This window comes from Artemia sp. Qi Xiang Cuo, chromosome 16 (genome assembly GCF_049724085.1).
Source record: "Artemia sp. Qi Xiang Cuo chromosome 16, ASM4972408v1, whole genome shotgun sequence".
NCBI classification, from domain to species: domain Eukaryota; kingdom Metazoa; phylum Arthropoda; class Branchiopoda; order Anostraca; family Artemiidae; genus Artemia; species Artemia sp. Qi Xiang Cuo.
In genome coordinates this window covers 45646212-45663511 of record NC_142809.1, presented here as the reverse complement: position 1 = coordinate 45663511, position 17300 = coordinate 45646212, and the positions used below count along the sequence as shown (strand labels likewise).

The window sequence follows — 17300 nt, the reverse complement described above, 5'->3', positions numbered from 1 at the left end:
CTATATCCATTCAGTGATCTCTTCTCTGACAGTGATCATGCTGCATTTCTTTGAATGATTTTCAGACTTAAATAGTAATTTTAATTGATTAAAGCATTTCAACTTTAAACCTTTCAACTATTAACCAGAAACATATAAAGATTAAACAAATGTCAAAGAATTCAAAATTTCGGGAATGGTAATATGTCTAAAAGCCCTTCCTACATACAAACCTGAATAACAAGTTGAAAACAACATAGCAGGGGCGTATCCAGGATTTTTGTTCAGGGGGGGTTTTACTAATTTTTGACTTTTTTTTGGGGGGGGGGAGTTTACTAATTTTTGACTCAGTTTTCGACTAATTTTACTGATTTTTACCTAGATTTTACTAATTTTCGACTTATTTTCGAGTCGGTGAAAAAAATTTTTTTTTTTGGGGGGGGGGGGTTCAAACCGGGTAACCCCCCCCCCCTGGATACGGCCTTGCAACATAGCATCAGTAATCCTTGATTTTCCTGCAGATGACTTGGTTGTCTAAAATCTGATGGTATTTTTGTTCATCTGAAGCATTTTTTTAAGCATTTTCCTGCAGATGACTTGGTTGTCCAAGATCTGATAATATTTTGGTTCATCTAAAGAATTTTGAGTTTTTTTAAACATTTTATTCCATTTGACTTGGTTGTCTAAAATTTGATGGTATTTTGGTTCATCTGAAACATTTTCGGTTTTATCAATGCACGATGCCATTCGATATCGTATATATATCCCTCATCTTGCTGGCATTTGCTGGCATTAAAAATCAATGATGATATTAAAATTTTGAGCGAAAATATTCCTCTATAACCGTGACTCCCTCCGTGGGCGACAGGCCCCATTGTCGGCTTATGACAACATTTTCATGGGCCATGGGCGAGACGTACACCCTTCGACTGACTATACTTTACAGCCTTGATTTTGAAAAAAAGAAGAACACTGTTTATGTGAGTGACATCATACGCACTTAAAGAGCAAAAGAGATACATGATAGTGCCACAATCAAGCCATACATTGTATAAACGGTGTTGAATTCAGACTATATTTTTCACTGGTGTAAAATATGCCCAGTAGACGATCCGTTAAAAGGTACCAAGATAATGGGCTTTTAAGCTTCCATCAGGTGCATACACGTAAAATTTTGAATAGCAAACTTTAAATATCACAAGGGGGTATCGGGGTTTTAGAAATGCCTAGATAAGGCATGACCTAAAATCAGTTGCAGATCACTGTTTTATAAGCAGCACCATTTTAAAAGGGGCCAAGTTCAATTATATAATGTGATAATATCCAAGCAACGAAAATAACATAATTCTAAATTATGATATATATTCTATAGACCGTCATAATTCTAAATTATGATATATATTCTACTCCCCAATAGTAGTAAACAGAGCAAAATACCATTGTATGCGTTAATAAGCCGCTGGTACAAAATTTTCTAGTGGGAACTTCTAAGCAATCATTGACCCGAAAATACTTGTATTGGGAAAAAATTCCTCTGCTTCTAGTTTCACTCTATATAAAGACCAATAATGGTATCAGCGGAACCTAATGAAAACAACATAACATACGTTATCTTAATAAAATCCCGGTTGTCACTGATCTGATGCTTTAAGTCGAATAATTGAGACTCACCTTCAACTTCACAGTTAATAATATCCACATGATAAGATCCAAACAAAGAAAATAACATGATTCTAAATTATAGACCGTTTTAGGCGATAAAACGTAAGGGCTTACGTGGGTTTTAGAACACAATTCTAGTGATTTTACTGACATGCTGGTTGTCACTGACCTAGTGCTTTAAGCTGAATAATGTACTCACCTTCAACTTCACAGCGGCCTCTTGTTCCAATATTGCAACTTCACTTATGTGCTCTTTAATTAATTCAGATCTAATTTTATCACAGGTTCCGTTAAATTCAGCTTCACGCCTCTGGCTCTCTTCCAACTGTCTTTGAACATCTCCAAACATAACTTGTAAATTTTCACATTTATTCTCTAAGTCGGATATGATATTTGATTTTTCCTGAAATTAAAAATTGACGTCAGAATTTGAAAAAACACCTCAATTTTATATCCTATCATAAGCTGGATGTCATCATAAGCATCGTCCAAAATTGCGCAAAGCTCCAAAAGCTTGAAACTAAGCTGGATGATATAAACCAGTCTTCTCTTCTGACTAAGGTCATTGTATCTGGGATAGACTCTCCCGCGCGTGATTTGCCTCACCTTGTTGAGAAAGTATTAACTCGACTTAACAGTGAAATGGGACTTAATCTTGATAAATCCGTTGTCAAGGGTGCAAGGCGTTTGGGAGGTGCCTCGGAAATAAAAACTCCGATTGAACTTGCATTTTTTACTGAGGCATCTGTAGTTGAGATCCTGCGCAATCGCAAGAATTTGAAAGGTTCCCGAATCTATGTAAATGAGGCTCTAACCAGGAAAAGGCAAGAAATCTACAAGCTTGCGCGCAATAAGTTTGAATTGAAAAATGTATGGACTTTACGAGGTGTTGTTTATGTCAAGTGCGGTTCGCAAATCATTCCGTGTAAATCAATTTCTGACGTAGTTCAGATTCGTAATGTGTCATTTGAACCTGTCTTCTAAACTAAGAAGCGGTGAATTTTTCTTTTCTTTTTTTGTTTTATGGATCGTTTTCAGTGTTTTCTCGATTCTCGTTTGAAATTAGATGTTATTCTAAATTCAGCTACCGGAAGTGATAAAGATATGCCTTATGTAAATAATCTACCTGAATGTGATTATTCTTCAGGCGAGTTTCTATCGGATAAAACAAAAAGTTGTGATTTTCCGATCAGATCGTTACATGTAAATGCCCGGGGGATACAAAGTGCATTCAATGAACTGAAGCTTTTGCTTGCATCTAATCCTATAGACATTGTTGGAGTTTGCAAAACTTTTCTGTCTGCTAATACACCCCTTACAATGTTAGATCTGCCCGGGATGAAGTGTATTTCGCGTACAAGGTGTCAGAATTCGAGAGGAGGTCAGATGCTGCATATTCGTGATGACTGGTCTTTTAGTATTCTCAGTGATTTGTCTGTATTTGATGAAGGGTTATGTGAGACTATTTTTGTTGAAGTTGTACCTTTGGGCTGTGATCCATTTATTTTCGGGTCTGTTTATCGATCTCCGTCGGGTAACCCAAAAATATTTTTTTAAGTTTTTGAACCGCTGTTGAAAAATCTGGAAGCGTTGAAAAAACCGGTTATTATTTCGGGTGATTTTAATTTTGATCTTTTGAATCTCGATGTTGGAAATAATAAGGAGTTTTTAACTATGATGTTGTGTTCTAATTTTCTTCCAAGTATTTCTCTGTCGACAAGAGTTGCAGCTAACACAGCTACATTATTAGATAATATATTTTTTTTTCTCCTGTTTTATTTGATGCTGAAAAATCGTCAGTAATTTTGTCTGATATGTCAGATCATTTTCCGGTGAGTGTTCTTTTAAGTTTAAATAATAGTAATAAACAACATCGAGATTCAACAATGGATAATTCAAAAAAGCGATATACATGGATTGATTGCAAAGTTCTACGTCAGTTAATTGGTGACCATGATTGGAGTTCGGTTTATGGCTCAGATGACGCAAATTCTGCGTTTTCAGATTTTATTGATCAAATGATGCGACTGCGGGATCGGGATTCTTCAACACGAGTTTCGCATGGAAAGTTTGCGCAGAAATTTGACCCATTGATTACTGAAGGTATTTTGACATCGTTAAAACATAAAAATAGAAAATTTAAGAATTATTTAAAACTACAGACTCCTGAGTCGTTTGAATAAATCGGAGTTTATAGAAAAAATCTAAAATCAAATATCAGACATGTGAAGAGAAAAAATAATATATATAATATTTTTGAGCATAAATCAGATATGTAAAAGACATAGCAATTGATAAATTAAAATATGAGTCCTCATAGTCGTAAGAATACTAGTGTTAATTGCCTTGTTTTAAATGGCGAAAATGTTACAGAGCCCAATGAAATTTTAAATGCTTTTGTAGATTATTTCAGTAATATTGGTTCTAGACTTGCATTGACTATGAATATGCAACTGAATTCCCCTTCTGTTCCAGTTAATGAGCAACATGCGGAAAATTCGTTTTCTTTTTCTGAGATTAAGCCTCGTGAGATTGAAAAAGTTATTCTGAAGCTTAAACGGAGTTTTTCTAAGGACGAATTTGGATTTTCGGCTCAAACCGTTAAGCAAATAGCGTCAAGTATTTCACCTTTGTTGGCATATATTTTTAATTTATCACTTATGCATGGGGTTTTTCCTGAGCTTTTAAAAAAAGCAAATTTTATAGCATTACCTAAAGCTGGGAATTCATCTCACCCTTCAGATTATAGAGGCATTTCTCAACTTTCGATTTTCAGCAAGATTTTGGAAAAACTTGGAAATAGTCAATTACAAAAATATTTATTTGATAGTACGATTTTACACACGTCTCAATATGGTTTTATAAAAGGAAAGTCAACTGAACTGGCAATTCATGAGCTTTTACTAAATATTAATGATTCACTAGATGATGGTCAACACGCGTTGGCGATTTTTCTTGATGTCGCAAAGGCGTTTGACACCGTAAATCATTCGTTGCTTCTTTTTAAACTAAAGTCTTATGGGTTTTCAACACAAGCTGTTAATTTTTTTTTCATCTTACCTTTCTGGGAGATGACTAGAGTGTGTTGATAAATCTCGTGATCTCTGTTCCGAAATTTTTCCAATTAATTACGGAGTGCCTCAGGGCTCTGTTCTTTGGCCTATTTTATTTATTCTTTTTATAAATGATTTGCCAGAAGTTTTGCCTCTTTGTAAAATTATAATGTTTGCTGATGATGTAGTAATTTTTGCTTCTCACCGGGACCTATAAGTTCTTTTCCAGAACCTTGGAAGTACGTTACTAACTGTATCTGATTGGTATTCAAGGAATTTACTATCTCTTAATGAAAAAAAAAATGCCAGTATATGTTATTTTCCCGAACTGGATCAGTAGTGTCAGATACCTTCTCTCTTTTTTTGAATGGTCTTGAATTAAGACGGGTGGATCAGTTCAAATATCTTGGGATTATTTTAGATGAAAATTTGTCGTTTCATAATTATGTAAAAACACTGTCGTTAAAAATTTCCCGAAATATTGGCATGCTCACTCGTGTTTGCAACTTTTTTACTAAATCTATTCTAAAAAATATTTATTATTCTTTATTCCACCCATATTTTATCTAGTGCATTTCGGTTTGGGCATCTACCTTTCCGTCTGTTTTCAAATCTCTTCAAATACTTCAGAATAAAGCAATGAGGATTCTTTTTAATATTGATTGCAGAACTTCAGTTAGACACCTATATGGGACTTCAGGAATTTTCTCTTTGACCAACTTCATTTAATTTCTATCTCTAGTATTTGTCATGATTATCAATATAGTAATTTACCTGTAAATTTCTCCGGCATTTTCTCAACTAATTCTCAATTTCATAATTATCATACTACGCATCGTTCAGACTTTTCGTGCGAAATTCGCCCGACATCGAGAGCGGGATTCAGCATCCGTCACATTGGCCCAAAAATCTGGAACTCAATTCCTGCATCAGTTCGAGAATGTAGCAACAAGCGACATTTTCTAAGACTGGTGAAGAAATATCTTATGACATGCTAAGCATTTTTTTCATTGGGATTTTCTTTTTCGTTGTTGTAAAATTTAGTTAGAAAATGGCTGTGTATTTTCGTTGGCAATATTTTCAGCGCTAAAGTATGCCACCAGGCATGTGCGCTGTTTTGTGACATTTATTTATGTACGTGTTATAAATAAAAATATTCTACTCTACTCTAAAGAATATACTTCGCTTTTCGAGTCGAACAGGTAGGATTACACATCATCTACGGTAATACTAAAGACGGTATGTGATATTTTTGGTAGAACCTAAATTTATCACTCCCCTGCAGAATGTCAAATTTAACCACATTTTCAAATTGTATTCCCACTTGTATTTATTTTCTTTATCCCTTTCGTGCAAAAACCACAATTTTGCAGCACCGTTTTCTCGCTGCTTAAAAAAAAAAAACCGCCGCTCAACCATCCAAAGTGTAAAATTATGAATAATATTAAAGATAAAAGCTATAAGGATAATACAAAATGTAAAGCTAAAAAGCAAACATCAAGCATAAAATTTTATCTGATCGACTTGATATTCCTGTGTATTTTTCGACTTTTTATGGATTTTTAATCCTAATTCTGCACTAAGGACAGTTGGGCGAAGGTCTTCGACCGAAATATTTGCATACTATTCTTCTTTTTTTCACTGGCTGTGATTATCCTTGTTTTTCTCTATGTTACTATTTTTCACTTTGCCGTACTTAGAGCAATAGTTAGCAAATTACTTAACGCAGAACTAAATTCCAATGGATTAACCAAAATATAATACTTAGCTTAGACAGGAGGGAAATAACTTTATACAATCCCATTTCTAGGGACATACAATGAGTGCTTTACCTAAAGTATTAGAGAAGCCACAGTACTTAGGATAAAAACACATCTCTTAGTCATTTAATTCACAGCTTAAGTGAGATTTATAGATAAGCTTAATCTGTTTTGTAGTTATCTAATGTGATTCTCAAGATATTTAGAAATTTCAGCTCTTTAAAACGCCTTAAATCCTCTTTTGTAACCTACGGAAGCAGTAGAAAAAAAAGAACTTGAAATCAAAATTGCGTGCGTCGTATCTTTAAGGCCTAAAACCTTCCTCGTGCAAATGACTTGTCCTTGATAGGTTTCATTCCCGTAAATGCACTGGCGTCAATTTTTCCTTTGGGGGGAGAGGGGAGGAGAGGAGCTTACCCCCTCGCCCCTTACCCAAGATTTATTGTCCCCTTTTTATATTTGGAACAATATCTGTTTTAGAATTTTTATTGAAAGGGGTCTTTTTTGCTGTTTTCATTGAGAAAAATTTGACCCCCTCCCTGGTTTTGAATAATACCTTTTGCTCCCCCCCCCCCGAAATTTTCTGTAAATCGATGACATTAGTGAAATTTATTTTACATAATATAACGCCTCTTTGGGTTACCACAGCAGACATTCGCGCCTCCGCTGTTTTTACGAATTCCACAGATTTAATTACGTTGTAGCGATTATATTGCATCTGCATTATACTATACAGTTAAATCATATAATAATTATCTCGTTCCAAATGGAAATCAGAACTCCCACTACTGTACTATTTGGCATTCATAGAATTCACTCATTCATTTGGAATTTAATTATATTGCAACGATTATATTGCAACTATATTATATTATATGGTGTTTTTAGTGTACTCATATGGACAAATTGAAACAAGCCTCCCCCCTGGCATTGAATAATACATTTTGTCCCCTCCCCCACATTTCTGTGAATCAGCGCCGTTAGTAAAATTTACAAAATTCATTTTGCATAATATAACGCCTTTTCGGGTTACCACAGCGGAGATTCGAGCCACCGCTGTATGTACGAATTCCGCAGATTTAATTACGTCGTACTGATTATATTGCGACTGTATTATATTACACAATTATATCATATAATAATCATCCCTCTCTTAATGAAAATCAGAAGTCTTACTATTGTACTATTTGGCATTCATTCACTCACTAATTCATTCATTCATTCATATGGGATTTAATTATATTATATTGTAGCAGTATTATAATACAATATTATATGAATTACATGTTATATTGTAGGTAACCACAGAGCCAGTCGGACGCAGTCATTAAAGAAAGAAATTCAAGCATATACCGTTTTTGTGAGCACTGAAGAAATAATAGTTTACCCTACTTTCCCCAAAGTTCTAAATGCCCTTAATCTCCCCTCCCAAAATAGAAGTTCCAACTCGGTCCCCAAACCGTGAGACAAAACAGGCTATACCTACAAAACTATGCATAAATCATCATCTTTTAATGAAACCTATGGCTCTTTAATGAGATATAGTTGCATCATGATTCTTGGAGTTCCTCCAATGATTTCAATTTCTTCGTCAATATTGAGAACGTGGTAAAAAGTGCAAACACGTTTTGAGATTTCAAATAGACTCTGCATAGATACAAAGGAAAACAGGTGTGCATTACTACTAATCCTACTAACAACTCACCGCAGCACAAGCCACCTGATGCCAAACAGCTACGCACGCTCCTCCTCCATCCCAATCTATTCAAAGCCTCCCTTTTTACACCCTCCCGTGTGCATTCTTAAATTATATCCCACCAATTCTGGAGACTCTACCTAACCAAACATCTCTGTCAAGAACTAGACAGCAAAACAAGTTAGTTCCAGTTAAAACTAGAACACATTGTAAGACCACACTGGCTATGCATGACGTATCAAAACAAGAGAGGAAAGGAAATAATAAATGAAAAATAAAATCAAAAAGACGATAAAATGAGAATTTTATCAGCCAGTGGCAAAATATAAAAACAAAAAAAAAGCAAGGACGGAGGTCCTTGTCGAAATATTTGCTTTCTTTTCGTCTCCATATTTTGCCACCGACTGACAAAATTCTCGTTTTCTCCCCTTTTTAAATTTTATTTTTTATTTATTATTTCCTTTCCTCTCTTGTTTTCAAAACTAAAACAAACTGATATGGTAATTCATTTGGTCTCATTTTCGTAAAACTCTATATAAGAACTAAGTTTTTGCGAGATCTGTTGTGTTGACTATTAGTTGGAAGAAAAAAATAATAATAATGCAAATCAGCAATGATGTTAAGTTTTTTAATTAAACCAGCCTCTCAGTCTGGTTTTCATTAGGAAAAAGTGGAATGACAATTCAAATCTCCTCAAAAATCATTGACTTTATAATTATTTCCCCATAATAATCAAAAATTTCAACATAGATTTTCAAGAAGAAAGTAGATACACCATAAAATTCACCTATTGCAATGATTATGGAACTCTTAAAGCCATAAAAGCCTTGGTATCCAAAAAAAACAAGGTTATAACAAGAGCCCCGCCTTCTTGGTGAAATTTTAAGCAATAATTTTTCAGCATAGATTAAAAATGTGGTCTCTGTTTTGACAAGCAATTGAAAAGTAAAAATTATATTTAATATTTGTAATTTATAGAATAAATATAAAGCAATAAAAGTGACATTTCTAGAATCAGAAGAAAATCAGCTTTCTGTTAATACGTGAATATACATGAAACACTGAAAAGATATATACATCAAAATAGGATAATTGGTATTTCCAAAAAGAGGTCCTTGTGGGTAAGTCAGCAAATTAATAATTTCAAGTGTTTGATATTAAATAATTTTAATAATAACCATATTGATGGATAGCTTAGATTTTTAGCTATTCATTATATATACAATTCGACTCAATTCCTATTTGGCAACAAGGTGTGAGGGTTTAAGTTTCATAATTTTGCTAAATTGGATACTGGTTTTTTAACCCTAGATTAAGTGGCAGAATTCTGCGTTCATCATAACGAATTTCTTATATCGCCCATAATTCATTTTGAATTGATAGATTTTTAGTCATAAAACCTACAAACACCACGGAACAACACAATTATACAACAAATCAAACACCTGACCTACTTTAAGATTTTGGACTGCTTCATCCAGTTCAGACTGTTTCTGTGTCGACTTTTCAACAACTTCCTGGATTTCGTTCTTATGTTTTTGCACAATGGCTCGTTCCATTTGTCGTTGTTCTTCCAGTCTCTCGTTTAACATAGAAATTTGACTCTCTAAAACAGCACAGTTCTAGAAATAAAATAGACAAGAAATGAATGGATATAGAACAGAAATGAAATGAATAGACAATTTAAAACATTTTATCACAAACATAAACCAACAAAACTAGAAATTACAGCAGTATTACAGTACAAAATATGCTGATACTTAGCACTGGTACGGGAAATAACAAAACTAGTAGCGTTTTGTCTTCTGGTGTTTTCCAGAACTAATCAATAACAATTATTAATTATTTGTTATAATCTTGAGACAATTAAAATAAACCCTTAAACAGCTATCTATTATGTTCCAGTGCCCTGCTAGCAGTAGAAAAGTAAGAAAAGGAAGAAAAAAAGAGGATACATCAGTAACATCCATACAAAAATGACATCGAATGGCGTCATATCGAATATCGGCTTCCAGATGGTATCGATAACTTCATGATATCGAATGGCATCACGATAAGCAGACGATATCGAATGGCGTCATACTGATATTTCATACGTCATAACTTCAAGATAACGTCATATGTCATAACATCATCTTCGATACGAAGATGCAGTTTTTTGCAAAAAATTCTATTTTGTTTCTAACTTTATGCTTTGTTTATTACAAAGGGCGCCACCAACAAACCAACAAAATAGAGATTATAGCAGGTTTACAGGACAAAATATGGTGACACTTAACACTGGTACGGGAAATAACAAAAACAGTGGTGTTTAGTCTTCCGATGTGTTCCAGAACTAGCCATTAATAATTGTTAATTATTTGTTATAATCTTGAGACAAATAAAATAAACCCTTAAACAGATATGTATGATGTTCCAGTGCCCCACTAGCAGCAGAAAAGGAAAAAAAAGGAGCAAAAAAAGAGAATATATCAGTAATACCCAAGCAAAGATGACATCGAATGGCGTCATATCGAATGACGGCTTCGAGATGATACCGAATGGCGTCATACTCATATGTCATACGTCTTAACTTCAATATGACGTCATAAGACATAACATCATCTTCGATACGAAGATGCAGTTTTTTGTCAAAAATTGCATTTTAATCCACACTTCATGTTTCTTAAATCACAAAAGGCGCTGGATATGTCAGTTTCCTTTCAAATGACCCTTATGCAGCTCGTTCTGACGTTCCAGTGCCCTGCTAGCAGTGAAGAAGGATAAAAAGAGAACAATGCCAACAATGGAAAAAGTGATTCCCCTCGCTTCTTAAGCCAGGAAACTGCAAGTTTCCTGTATAGGATTGTCAACCATGGCGATTAGTGATGTATTTTTAGTTTCGATCCGGTACCATTTTTTAATATAAAAATGAAAAGGGGGTAAAATTCAAACCTGGTTTAACTTAATTCCGAGAATATTTTAGAATAGACCTGTGTATTATGGGGTGATAACTTCATCCTTATTGCAGAAATATTTTTGGTAAAACATAGAAGATTACATTCATAGACACAAAAGAGGGAGAGATGGCACGGGGCATCCCTAAAAAAATTTTTTTTTGAAGAGCTACTCTTGAAAACAATGGAAATTATGGCCCTAAAATTCATTTTTGACATTTCAGACCAACTTGTGAAACATACGAAGACATGGATGATTACCATTCCTTACGTATTGCTATAAAAATACTAAAAGTTGAATATTGCAACGGAAGTCTATGGAGGCCGTGATACAAATTTTCACACTTAAAAGAGCCTTGGATCAAACAGTTCGTTGCAACAAACTGCTAGTAAAAAGATGTTAAAGTCATAGATTTTGAAGTTGCTCATCAAAATTTATTAGGACATGAAAATTTTAAAATTAAAAAATGGGTAAAACTCCCTCAATAAAGGGTTTGATCTTCATGAAAACTATATAACAAAATTCAACATCTATGAGAACCATAAAGCTTCCATATAGACAACCTGGAATTTCTTATTTTTTCAGAAAAGGATGGTCATGCATGCACATCTTTTTCCAAAGGTAGCCAAGTAGAACCAGTAGTCACAGATTATTAAAAGATGGCTCATTCAAATGAAAATCTGAGGATCTAGTACCCTTTTTAGGTTGCGGAGGAGTTTACGTCGCAGAAAAAAAAAGACATTATAGCATTTTGGTCCGTAAAACAGCAATGGCGACCCAGCAGAGCCAAAATGTTATGGAGCAAATATTCTGAGAACTATTGAAAATGTATTAATCTCAGTCTCAGAGGCTTCTATACATGGATATATAATCTATATCATTGTCGCTTGTCTTCTAACCACAGACAATTCGAGCCTTTTTCTGGATGTCATGATGTCACCACATGTGCAATACAGCCACCCTGCCAAAAATACCAATTCTTTCTTGAAGTTATGACCTATTTAGATCGTTTTTTTTGTGGCCAGTCATCCCTGTTCCTTGTTTTTCAACCGCAGATTTCATTGTCCAATTTTGTTCATCTTTACCTAAGAAAGTTTTTTCCACGCATTTTGCTTTAGCAGTTTAGATTCATACATCATCTCATTTAATTTCTTAAGGCGTTATAGATAACAAATACGTCTTTTCCAGTTTCCAAAAACAGAACACTGTACAAAATTTCGTTTAAAATTCAATGTGATTCTTAAGTGTCAAATGTGATTCTAAGGCGCTATTAAGTGTGAGGATCTTGCTGTCGTTTGTTCCATGCCGCTTTCTTTAGCTGTTGCGATTCTCACTTTCACTAGTTTTCTAATCACATTTATCTATGCTTCATTTTCATCAATAAACCGCTTAAACATTTTCTAAAAGACCTTAAGCCAAAATTAGCGTCTATTTAAAAATTACATTTTTTGTTACTGGACCTGCAACCTTTTGCCTTGGCTTGTCTTTTGTCATTATGAAAAACAAAACACCGAACCTTTATTTCTTTTTTTAAATAAAGATATTTTTAAATAAGTCTGATGCAGTATCAGATTCTTGGCTAACGTCCTTATAATCTCTAATGTCATTATTTATAGCTATTTCACCACTTGGGGCTTTTAGAAAATGTTGAAGGTCAACTTTTGCCCCGGCATGTCTTTTGTCATTATGAAATACATATCGCATAAACTTAATTTTTTTAACAAAGGCATGGTAAATATTGATGACCTTATCCATGTCAAAATACCAAATCCAATTATCATAAGTATCATTTTCAATTTTGGCACGTTTTGACTCCGCTAACACTTGTCAGTTTCCGTTTTTGGGGTCTTGTCTCATTTCACCGTCCAGGTTGATGATGTTCAACCGTTGTGAATTTTAATTTATTCGGGGTGTTCTCTTGGTCTTATAACCTTTGATAGTGTAGATTGTTCCAAAGAATTATCATAATTTTAATTCTCATTGTTATCATTTTCAATTTTGACACGTTTTTATTCTCACTGTCACTTATCTTCTAACCCCATTTTACTTTCTTCTTCATTTTGGCTTTTCCCAACTTAAGACTATTTGCCAATGCCTTACGCGTTAGTTGCCCCTACTGTTCTAGTCATAAATGATTGTCGACATAGTAGATTTGTAAAACTGTTCAGGTGGTGGAACAAAAACTTTCTTTTCCTCCAACGGACTATCGTTTGTAACACTTGTAGATTTTCGTTTATTGGGTCTACATCTAGATTAGGTTTACCTTTAAGTTTTCCGATTTCTAACATTGATTGTCTGCTAAACTTCAAGCTCTTGGTTTTATTTTTTAAGGTTTGTGAATTGTTGTGATCCCTTGTTAAAATATACACAAATAGTTTTGCAATTACCAATCTTTTGCTGTTTAAGCAATATATGGAGCCGTTTTCGAGAAAAAATACATACCTACATACACTAACTATTGCTCGTTTATAAAGATAGAATATATATATATATATATATATATATATATATATATGTATATATATATATATATATATATATATATATATATATATATATATATATATATATATATATATATATATATATATATATATATATATATATATATATATATATATATGTATATATATATATATATGTATATATATATATATATATATATATATATATATATATATATATATATATATATATATATATATATATATATATATATATATATATATATATATATATATGTGTGGTATATATATATATATATATATATATATATGTGTGTGTGTGTGTGTGTGTGTGTGTATATATATATATATATATATATATATATATATATATAAGATAGAATCGTTTATAAAAGATAGAATATATATATATATATATATATATATATATATATATATATATATATATATATATATATATATATATATATATATATATAATATTAACCAAAACTCTAAAAAACGGGAATTTTGACATCGAGAATACATCAAAAGAATTGGCTTTTTATGCTCAGTCCAAATATGTAAGATTTATTAAGCTTAGTGTTACCCATAAGGCTACGAGCCTGAGAAAATTTGGCGAATTTTCGAAAAAGGGAAGAAAACACCCCCTTAAAAGTGAAATAATCTTAGCGAAAATCACACCCCCAGATTCAGCGTATCAGAGAATCTTACTGTAGAGGTTTCAAGCTCCTATCTTCAAAAATTTCGAATCTTGTATTTTTATCAGAAAAAAGATCACGGATGTATGTTTATTTATTTATTTATATATTTTCCCAGGGGTGATTGTATCGAACCAATGGTCCCAGAAAATTGGTAGAGGACTCATACGAGCGGAAATTAAAGTTCTAGTGCCGTTTTAAAGTGATCAAAAAGATTGTAAGCCTTCTAGCCCCCCTCCCACGCCCTCTTTTTCCCCAAAAATCGTCCGATCCGAATTTTGAGATAGCCATTTTATTCAGCATAGTTGAAAAGTTAAAAAACTATGCTTTTTGAGATAACATGACCCCTTCCTCCCAGCCCCCGGGGGTAGGTCTTTAGTTACAAAATTTGCCCATTCTCAACATTGTACGAATGAAAATAAGTATTTATATATAGTATTTATATATAGTATTATATAAATATAGTACGAAGGAAAATATAGTATTTGTTATTGGGAAGTATACAGACGTTATTGGGGGGGGGGGGGGGATTCGATAGCTTGAGGAGGAAACTTTCCACGTGGAGGGAAATTCCCGGGGTGAGTTTTCAGGGAAATTTTACACTGGGAAAATTTGACAGAATTTCTATACGAAATTCTTTTTATTTGTATTACTTTCTCTTTGCCTACTCAGTTTTGCATCGGAGATGTACCAGGGGAATTGTCCGGGGGAAATTTTCAGCATGTTTGAATTTCCGGGGAATCATGCCCAAGGAAGGGGGTATTTTCGGAGTGATTTGAAAAAAATAATTGAAACTCAGTTTTTTTCAAAATAAAAGTGTGCTGAGGAGAATTTTTCAAGATTCAAATCATCTTCTGTAAGAAATTTTTACGGAGGGGGAGGGGGAGACTTTCAGCGATGATATAATCGTCCGTAAAGAATTTTACGGGTGGTGTATTTTACGTGGGAGGAGCTTTCCGCGGAGGAGCTTCCCTTGAGGGGAGGGATTTTTTCATGTAGGGAAGTGGAGACAGATTTACCGGCATTATTTGAAAAACGATCAGAAATTAAATAAGAAAAACAAGTTCTTTCAAAGGAAAGTAAGGAGCAAAGTAAGGAGAAAGTAAAGAGGAGCTGTGTTACACTTTCAAAAATTCAAACATTTTTACACAAGTTTTAATTGTATGCAACTTGAAGAAAAAAAATGATCGCACACACGTAAGAGCATAAAACACCTACCAGTATACACAACCCAGCCTCTTCCCATCTGAATTGGATAGAGGGCTTTTTGATTGGGAGGGGGAGTAAAATATCAGAAATTACATCTGCCAGCTAATTTTTTGGGGGCGGGGGGTAGAGTTAGGTCCTTCGGAATAGTCCCGGTAGAGAAATCTTCCTCCCCATACTCCCAAGTGTAGGCATCGGAAACAATTTGGGTTAATTTTTTTTTCCAACAATTTTGGGTTAATCTTCCTCCCCATACTCCCAAGTGTAGGCATCGGAAACAATTTGGGTTAATTGTTTTTTTCAGGAGCCTTATGTACAGATTTTAGTATTACTATCTCATTCTACCCCACCCCCTTAATGGAATGCAGCAGAAAGAAAAGGCAGAGACAAAAATTTATCCTATAATGTGTATTGTTTGACATTCTGCTTTTTAGTAGACACATGAGGAGGGTCTTTAAGGGAAAAGAAAGTCCAAAGAATGACGTCTTGACCTTGCCACGTTTACTAAGAAGAAGCAGATGAAATTTTGAAAATAATTTGTAGAAAGTTGTAAGAAACGGAGACTTTCAACAGGGTTAAAGAACACTGTAGGAAAGGAAAAAAATGTAAGGATATCTTATTATTGGATCTATAATTTATTTACTAGGGGTTAAACCTTTTCTTGGCCAAGAAAAATGCCTTGCAGTTGTTTTTGATTGTATGAATTGATTCATGTTAAACAACAAGTACCAGGTGTAAAAAATACTGCGTAAACGAGGTACGCAAAGAATTTGGAAAGATGCAGTTGGTATTGGGAGCTGGTTGGTGTTGGTAGCTTGGCTTAGATGTGAGTACAAATAAATTGTTCCTTTTCAGTCTCAGAACGTAAACTTAGTTTCTGCAGCGTGACATTGAGTCTCGCTACAATAACTTAAACACTCTGGAACATTTTCTTTTACTCACATATTAGGTATTAGTTTGTTTTTAATATGTTTAGTTCTCATTTCAGTACAAAGATTATACTGATATAACAAGTTATAAATCTCTTTTGATTTTTTTTTTATTTTTAAACGATACATTTAAACACCAAAAACCATATTTAAAAAAAAATTAAATCTTACTCTTTTTTTAATCCTTGTGTTGAGTTCGCTTTATCTCAAGCATTAGGTACAAGTTATTTCTAGTACTTCTTCATATATTTTGATATATATATATATATATATATATATATATATATATATATATATATATATATATATATATATATATATATATATATATATATATATATATATATATATATATATATATATATATATATATATATATATATATTAACCGGCAGAGTTTGATGTCTGCACGCTACTCCAACTCTTGATTATTCTCCAGACTCTGTTTAAACCGGTTACAGAAGCTATCCTTATAGAAGTACTGTTTTCAATGTTTTCAACTACTGTTTTTTAATGACGGACTGACAGTTACGATCACGAACTAACAGAAATGACCAAAGATGGATGAATGACCAAGACTTTTGGCATTCAGTAGAAAAATTACGAATACGCTTGTCAATAACCCCAGCTGGGTTTACCAATCGATACTTTCTTTGCAGAAAAGAGTTACTTGTCCATTCTCCAAAGTAGGAGGTAATTTTCCCAAATCAAGTGAAAATGACATTGAAAACTGAAAAATGAGCCATATAGTAACGTAAAGGTAAAGATATAATAAAGAAAACTGATCCGTTTCTGTGGATGCTTGAATTACGGCTTATCTTAGTTTCGACAAGATTTTTAGAGAAAATAAATTCCAGCTGTGGAGATAATCTGGGTAGGGCAAACTGAGGCATGATAGGGATAGGGACAGTT

The 17300-nt window shown here is 33.5% G+C and overlaps 1 protein-coding gene across 1 annotated transcript in view; it reads right to left on the bottom strand.

Annotated features, from left to right (window-relative positions):
• Nucleotides 1-17300, bottom strand: part of LOC148942953 (uncharacterized) — a 59510-nt gene that overhangs the window by 14044 nt on the left and 28166 nt on the right. The window contains exons 5-6 of the mRNA XM_089102243.1: nt 9605-9772; nt 1841-2044 (exon numbers count right to left, since the gene is read on the bottom strand). Coding sequence (XP_088958369.1) covers nt 1841-2044; nt 9605-9772 — 372 coding nt within the window. The remainder of the gene's footprint in view (nt 1-1840; nt 2045-9604; nt 9773-17300) is intronic.